The 7,711-nt window shown below is 38.8% G+C and overlaps 1 protein-coding gene across 1 annotated transcript; it reads right to left on the reverse strand.

Moving 5' to 3' along the window:
* Positions 1-195: 195 nt before the first annotated feature.
* LOC145463980 (uncharacterized) lies at positions 196-2,095 on the reverse strand. Its single transcript, XM_081447779.1, has 4 exons — positions 1,817-2,095; positions 1,328-1,426; positions 854-915; positions 196-268 (listed from the first exon to the last, which is right to left on the reverse strand). Exons 1-4 carry the CDS (start codon positions 1,981-1,983, stop codon positions 243-245), a joined length of 354 nt encoding a protein of 117 aa, XP_081303905.1. The 5' UTR covers positions 1,984-2,095; the 3' UTR covers positions 196-242.
* Positions 2,096-7,711: the final 5,616 nt, after the last annotated feature.

A 7,711-nucleotide genomic window follows, 5' to 3' on the forward strand; every position in this document is an offset into this window, starting at 1 on the left:
AGCGACCTTCACTAGTAGGTATACTTTTCAAGCAGCTTTTATTAGAATTGTCACACCCCGTGCTAGCTTTACTTTAAGGATTCAACTCAAAAACTACATTTCCTCTCTAATGTTACTGCTAAGACTAAGTTGGTTTTTATTTTGTACTTTTACTTTACTTTACTTAAATAAAAATTTTACACGTCACTGCGTCGTGTGATTTTTATTATTTTTACAATTTAAATTAATTACAGGCCAAGAAGTTACACTTTAATTTGTCCGGGAAAACCTGAAAGTAGAATAAACAGCAAAACCTGAATAGAATGTTATGTAATACATAATTCATCAAATAATTTCGCTCGCGCGCGATCGGTCTAAACGCGTCACGTGACCGAATATTTCCCAGCTAAAACTGGGAACATCCGAGAATATTCCCCAATTTTCAAAACTGCGCATGTTGCAAAAAATATTTCAAGGATAATAAACACAATAGTCTCCATTTGACTTTGAAAATATGCTCGGATATTTGTCCTTAGACATTATCTGTTCCTCAAAGCTCACAGTTTACGCTCTCGGAAAACTGTTCGCTTTTCGGAACAGATAATGTCCGCGGACAAATATCCGTGCATACTTTTGCGCCAACTGGAGACTATTGTTTATATATACTATAAAATTTATAATTAATTGAATTAAAGAGCCTGATAACCTATCAATAAAATATCGTTTTATCCATAAACTAAAAACGTTTGTGCTGGTATGAGAAAACCGGCAGCCTTTTGAAAACTTGCATGACATAACTTCCATGAACACAGTCACTGTTACCAGACAGGAATAGAAATATTGATGATTAAAAAATCTGTCGAATAATGGCTACCTGTCAGTTTGGCGAGTTCAACTGGATTCTGAGTGAATATAAGCTTTTCCATCGCTGCCACGCTGAAATGAAAAGGTTGATTAGTTTCATTTGCACTTCATAGTTTAGTTTGGACGATTAATGCCAGGTTTCACTGCACAAATTGTGCAAAAATGAGATGATTGACGAAAACTCAGCGCTTTGTTTCCACTGAAGTCTAGTATCAACGCACTATATAAGGCATAACACGCTCATACGAATGAAGACGTGTCAGTACAATGAACAGCAATTTGACTTAGTTCTTGTCAACAAATTAGATATTTGAAACTTTTCAATTACATGCAACTTGTAATCATATCAGTGTAGAAAGTGTATGCATTGCCCGACACGTTTCCTGTACATTCCTTGCTACTTGTAGCTACTTGTACTCAGTCAAACGGGTGTGGTGCAAACCTCAGGAGTATAAGGAGGCCTTGAACTTAATTAGACACTCACCTAAAAAAGTGTGAACTTCTCCTGCTTTGTAGGTCAAGGCAGACCTGAACATACCAAGAGGGATTGTAGAATACAATACGCAATAGTTGCTCGCCAAGCCTGAGTAAAATAGATATGAAAAAAACATAACAAAGTTAATAAAGTATTAAAGCCGTTTTTTGGCGGGTTTCTTGAAGTAGTCCCTTGGACATATGACCAATACATTTACTGAGCTCAGGATTAAAATATCTAAAATACAATACATGTCCCTGAAAAAAAAAATTTTAAAGCCACTTATTTATAATTAGTCTAATTTAAGAGAGGAAACTTGGGAAAAATAATCACAGCGGTAACTATGCTAGGATTATATTCTTCGTTTAAAAGTGGCGTTAAAATCAATCACAATTTTTACGTTACAAAGATCGCCCTTGGAAGTAGAAAAGGTTTTGAGTGAAGACATTTAGTGCATGGAAAATAACTGAAAAGTTCACGTAATAACTGAAAACTTACCGGGTACAAAGAGCGTCAAAAAGATCCCTGGCATAGGCGGACTGATCGGGCAGGTATGCAGTGTAACCAAAGTTTTGTTTGTATACAACGACAAACCTGCCCTGACCAATCAGGCAACTTATTGCCTCTGGTATGTAGCTGTGGAATGAATAAAAAAAGATCAACATGAAATTACAGTGTAAAATAGCTTTGGAATTCTTAAAAAAAAAATCGATTTTTTTTTGTCATTCGCTGTTTGGAAACCAATAGCGAACTTAAGCAAACCACGATGGTAACGGCAACGAGAACGTCACCGAACAACAGACCCTGAACAGATTTACTGAGAAAAGCAATGGTTGAGCACGTGCCTTACGAATCTTTGTACATTTCTTAACCGTCCTCCGCACAGCAACAACGTGAAATGGCTAAGTTCTGCGTATTTTGGAGAGCGCGAACGACGGCGGCTAATCAGTTTTTCGTGTTTTCATTTGGAATTCAGTGCTGGCAGTACATTTTAGCTTGAGCAAGTTCTGAGACCAATAGGCGCATTGAATAGATCTAGACAATTGCGAAATTCAAAGATAAATATCAATTCATTTTTTTACTAGGCGTTGTCCTCGGTGTCGCCGTCGTCATTGCTTAAGCTCCCTAGTAGCTCTGACTAACGCAACAACGATTACAATTTTCTTGGGCTATCAAATAAAATCAATATCTCCATTATCATCTAGCAAGGCCAGAAAACAAAAAATAAAAAACGAAGCACTTACTCTGAGCTCTCGACGGAGGTGCAATATTTTTCGGAATCGAGCGTAAAAAGGTGGAAGCCATATTCATGAAGACCTATTAAGGCAAATACAAAACGATCAGAAAATACTTATGGAAATAAGTAGGTATCATCTCACGAGTGCAAATCAGATACTGGCGGTGGCCCTGTGATGGACTAACACCGCACTCGGGGAGAGGGGGGGGGGGGGGTTGGGGGGCGCAGATAGGCACCGGCCTGATGTGTCACTGATTCGAATGCATTTTTTTTTTCTTTTTACTTATATTTACCTTCATAGGTAAGACAATCCGGTAGCTTCACAGAGGCTGGGATTGTCCCAGGAACTTCATGAATGGCTGAAAAAGAAGTAAAATTACGCGATAAGTATGAGTACTCTGACAGCAAGAAATAGTTCTACATGCACACTCAGAAAAATTAAAGCTTGTACTTACAAGGACATAAAAATGCGTAATTAAGGCTTACGACAATGAATAAAGATAACCACGAGCTAAATGTCTACAGCTAACTGATAAGTTCAGCTGCGATTTAATATATCAACGTCTAAAATGATTATTGATGTTTTATATATGATAATGTTTACCTTCCTGGCTCGTACAATCACCAAGTACAGTGTTGAGTGTATCAATTGGCTGAGGAAGAACTTCAGGAATTGCTTAAACAAAGTACCAAACATAGATTTATTACGTAAGAAATATTACAACAGATAGATTTAGCTATTAACAGCTGTCTGTAAATAATGAAATAATTTTAGGCCTCACTACGACCGGTGTGCTTTAAATAGAGACAGGCTCAGCACCTGTTGGTGTATTTTGTGGTATAAGTAACAGTTTATAACGAAGACTCGTATAATTGCATGGAAATTACGGACTTAACCTGTCACAAGCGGACCTTCGGCACTAAGTCGATTTGGTTACGAGCCTTTGTCTTTGAGATATTGAAAAAAAAAAAAAAAAAAACATTGGAAAGTATTTTATAGAAAATCTAGGGCTCCATCAGGCATACGATTCAGTTATAGTTCTCAGTAATAGCTCCTGGTAGATATGATAAATTATGTTTAAGTAAAGTAGATACCTTTTAATGTGGATGTTGGTTTGTTAAAAACCAATTCCTCGTCTGGGAAGTTCTTCCCTCCCGTCAAAAAACCAAGTAATGAATATTCCTGGTGAATATTCTCATATATATGTTTAATGTTCGTGACACACTTAGATGTTGTGGGGTGATTTTCGGTTGGTTTAGGGGGTATGGGGTAATTTTGTATTGGCTTTTTGACGGGTCGAACGCCATATAAGGATGTTGAAAGGCGTTCACGGCCATGGTGTATCTTTGGTATCTAAGGAGAAACAGGTTTGCAAACGTCAGCACTTTTAATGGACGAAGGAGTGTTATATAGCCTTGTATTATGAGCTGGAAATTTAGATTTAAGACAAAATTAACGCAGTCATAAAATTAAAAGATATTCTCTGAGGGCTACTTGTGCCTGTATTTTTTCGCCTGAATATGAAAACTTTGAATTCAAATAGGCGCTTTCTAAATCAAAATCATGTCACCTTAAAAATACTACTAGTGTACTCAGACATAAAGGAATGGGAAGTGAACAGTATGATTGGTTTATAGGCCGGAGGTGAACGCCTACGGGTTTTGTTTGGTTTGGCGATCTCTCCCTTCAGTATATAAGGCTAATATGCTCTGAAAAGAGTCAAATTTGTTCTGATAAACTAAACGTTTCGGACCTAGCCCTTCTTCAGTAGGTGAAACTGATCAGTATGCTGATTCAGATACGTCAATCGGACAAAGCTCTCTCCATATCACCAATTACGGATATTATCGGGAAGAAAGCGTTCAATTAAGGATAGTTTTGAATTCCAATAGGGCGTGACGTCTCCGTGTTTCGGCGCCGTTCCAGGCAAAGATTAATGAAATGTTTCCTATTGGTCGAGAACACCAATACGGCTGCTGTGAGAGTGCTCTATCACTGGCGGATGAATGAAATCTTGAACACTCAGGAAAAACAGTAAGATCTGCCGTCGAGAACAGCCTTGTGACGGTAAATTAGCATTTGTGTTTTTTAACGTATCTTATACAAACGACAGGACGAAATGTTGCAAAGTATGACATCTCCTTCTACTACTTTTCGCGTTTACGATAGAACGCGGAAAAATAATCTCAGATTGTTTGATTTTAAACAAAGGTTTCAATAACCGGCATTTAAGAGAGAAAATTCCTCCATCTTAGCACTTGTGGTTTTTCCTGTGCTGCCAGTAACCTGGGACAGGCTCCTGATTGGGTTATAGCACGAAGAGAAAAAAGGCGGCTAAGCTAACCGAGAGCTTCCCTCATTTTTGTTTTTGCCCTCGCAGGAACCTGTTCACAGGCAGACTATGATTCCTGAGGATTTTTCATCCAAACAAATATTGCATTAGTCCATAAAAGTGCCGTTTTTTTTTGGTCACTGACTTGTATATTTTATTGTATATTGCATTAAGTGTTTGTTAAATGATTGCGGTGAAAATCGCTCACTGTCTGGGTACAAAACCAGGCGTTTTTTTTATTTGTCAAAGATTGCTTTAACGCGCTTCTTAAGTTGTGATATCATGATCTTAAGCAACGTTTCGAGTACCGTGTCTGGAAAAATTCCTGGACTAAGACTACAGACACGATGAATTGCATTGAACCTTGGGCGTGTTAAAGTGTTTCGTTTGCCTAACGAAAACGCTGAGAAAAAGCGATCGTGTGAAAAAAACCCGGAGTTTTGAAGGGTGGCGATGTTTGAGAAGTCGCATTGTAAGTTACGATCCTTAAGATTCTGGTCATCCTGATTAATGTTTGACTAAGGTCTACATCGTTTATTTTTCTTTTTAAAGCCCGCGTAGGTTTGACGCACTTTCAACAATCTTTAAGGCTAACAAACTCATGAAAATACCACGAAAAAATCAGTGCGCATAAACAATGAAGAAGAGTAGCGTCCTAGAAAATTGCAACCTCTGGAGATGTTCAAAACCTATCTAAATACAGTTCATGATGTTTGAACAATGTTACTACGGAAGGCAGACGTAATAAATATTATGTATTCGGTGTGATCAAAATACGGACGGTTTTGTTTTATGTAGTGGACATATCTTTTATTTCCTGTGTTCAACAGATGTTGCACGCGGATGTGACCGTTGGGTTTGAATTTATTTGGTCACCAGGTTTCCAGCAATACAGTTTCGCCCCAGATCTCGCGCAAATTTCAAATTTGGATGGCGTGTGCATTGACGTCACAAAGCCCGACGGTTTTTTTTAAAATAAAAACCGTTTGAACAAGCAGTCACAGAAAAGTCCTACTTCTTCACGAATTCTGAGAAAAGTTCAGATTTATTTGAACTTTGCTCACCTTTCTCCTTTTCCGGAAGCTCAAAGCTTCATTTCTACTAAACACGCAGCCCATAATCTCTAAATTGCCAAGCGAACGTCGTAAAGTTAACCCTGCAAGAGACAACGAGAAAATGACGATTCTTGTCAACGCGCGTCCTTTTATACCTGAATCCATTGTGACGTAATAGAGCGCGTTGAGCTGACGACAACCTAGGTTCAAACTGGCACAACAGGTAACGATTGGTCGAGAAAATGCGTCAACATGACTATCACGTGAGACTGTGCAAGCCAACGCTTTCACGGCTTTTCACCATGGATACTTGCAAGCCCCTGAAAGCTACTGAACGCTTTCACGGCGTTTCACCATGGATACTAACCATGTTTCACTTTGGATCCTATTTTTAAATTTATTGCTTTAATTTTGTAATAGTATGGGTGTTTTCCAGAATGAAACACATTGCAGACAACTTTGTGTTGCAAAGCGAGTCCTCGATAACTTACGGAAGAACATGCATGTACTCGACTGGCATTCATTTTAGAGACTTGAAACTGTTCTTGAAACATTTTGTATTGGTACGTACTCCACAAAAGCAGAAGTTTGTCTAGATAATTGACACGAGAGTTCTGTTTTTAGTTCAGTCTTTCAGTTTACTTTGCCGCCTTTCTAGATATTCTTCGCGGATGTGTTTTAAGACCAAAGTCACTCTCAAAGAACACTCTCGTAAGCGGACAGTTCTGCTTACGACCACCTTCGCAAAATCCCGTTTGAACTCCCATAGAAACTCTGTATTTACTGATTCCCATAAGCAGACATTTTCGCGAGCGGCCGCAAGCACTTACGATCAAGACTTTTCCTTTGTTTTTAAGCTCCGTGAACGGACACTTGAAAGGAATTGGGCCTGACTTTGAAAGATAGTTACAAACATTTGTAAACTGTATCACTGCTTTTTGCTGCAGTGAGACTATTAATGTTAATGTTAATGCTGGCTGCAATTATGATTTGTTCTTTAATCTCTAACGACCAGTCCTAGTACTGCAGTACACAGAACAGTATATGCAGTTATCGCCATTATCGCGGCATTGAACAAGGCAATAAAACAAAAACAAAGAGTTATTTGTTGTTTTAATACATTCCCAATGTTTATCGTAAGTTGGGTAAGTTCCCGTTGGCGGTCATCATTCCCTTGCAACTCTAGTTGCCGCTAACGAGAACTATTCTAGTAAGCTGCCAGCTCCAGTTCTGAACAGCTTTTCGCGTCCTGAGGGTGTACGCTTACGATGGTTTCCCAATTCCACGGTAGTTTCTAAAGAAACTGTTGGGCTGCCTCGGCGGGTAACTGAAGCACAAAGCTGTTTATCAACTTGAAATTGAGCGCCGTAGTGAGTATGTAAAGCTGATGTTTCAGACGTTTCGAGCGTTACGCCTTATGGCACTTGTCTTACTTTACACCCTCACTACGGAAATTACGATAGTGCAGGGGCAGAAAAGAAAAGGTGGAAGGGTGGAGAGGGTGACCGAAATACGAATAGGGCAAATATGTGCTGGATAGAAGTATCCCTAGTCCTTCGTAATGGGTGATTTTAGTACTGATGTTTTTCATTTTAACTATTTAGGTAGATTGACAAGTGGTCTACATTACAGTCAGTCCTAACCCTATCCAAACGCTAAGCGAAAACTCTAAAATTGTCTTCTGACCCTAAAACCGACCCTATCTTTCAATTGTGCAGTCTACAAGTCAACAGTTAATAGGGTTATTCTCACTGATATGGTTAATTTT

Source organism: Orbicella franksi, chromosome 12, assembly GCF_964199315.1.
Source record: "Orbicella franksi chromosome 12, jaOrbFran1.1, whole genome shotgun sequence".
Classification (NCBI taxonomy): domain Eukaryota; kingdom Metazoa; phylum Cnidaria; class Anthozoa; order Scleractinia; family Merulinidae; genus Orbicella; species Orbicella franksi.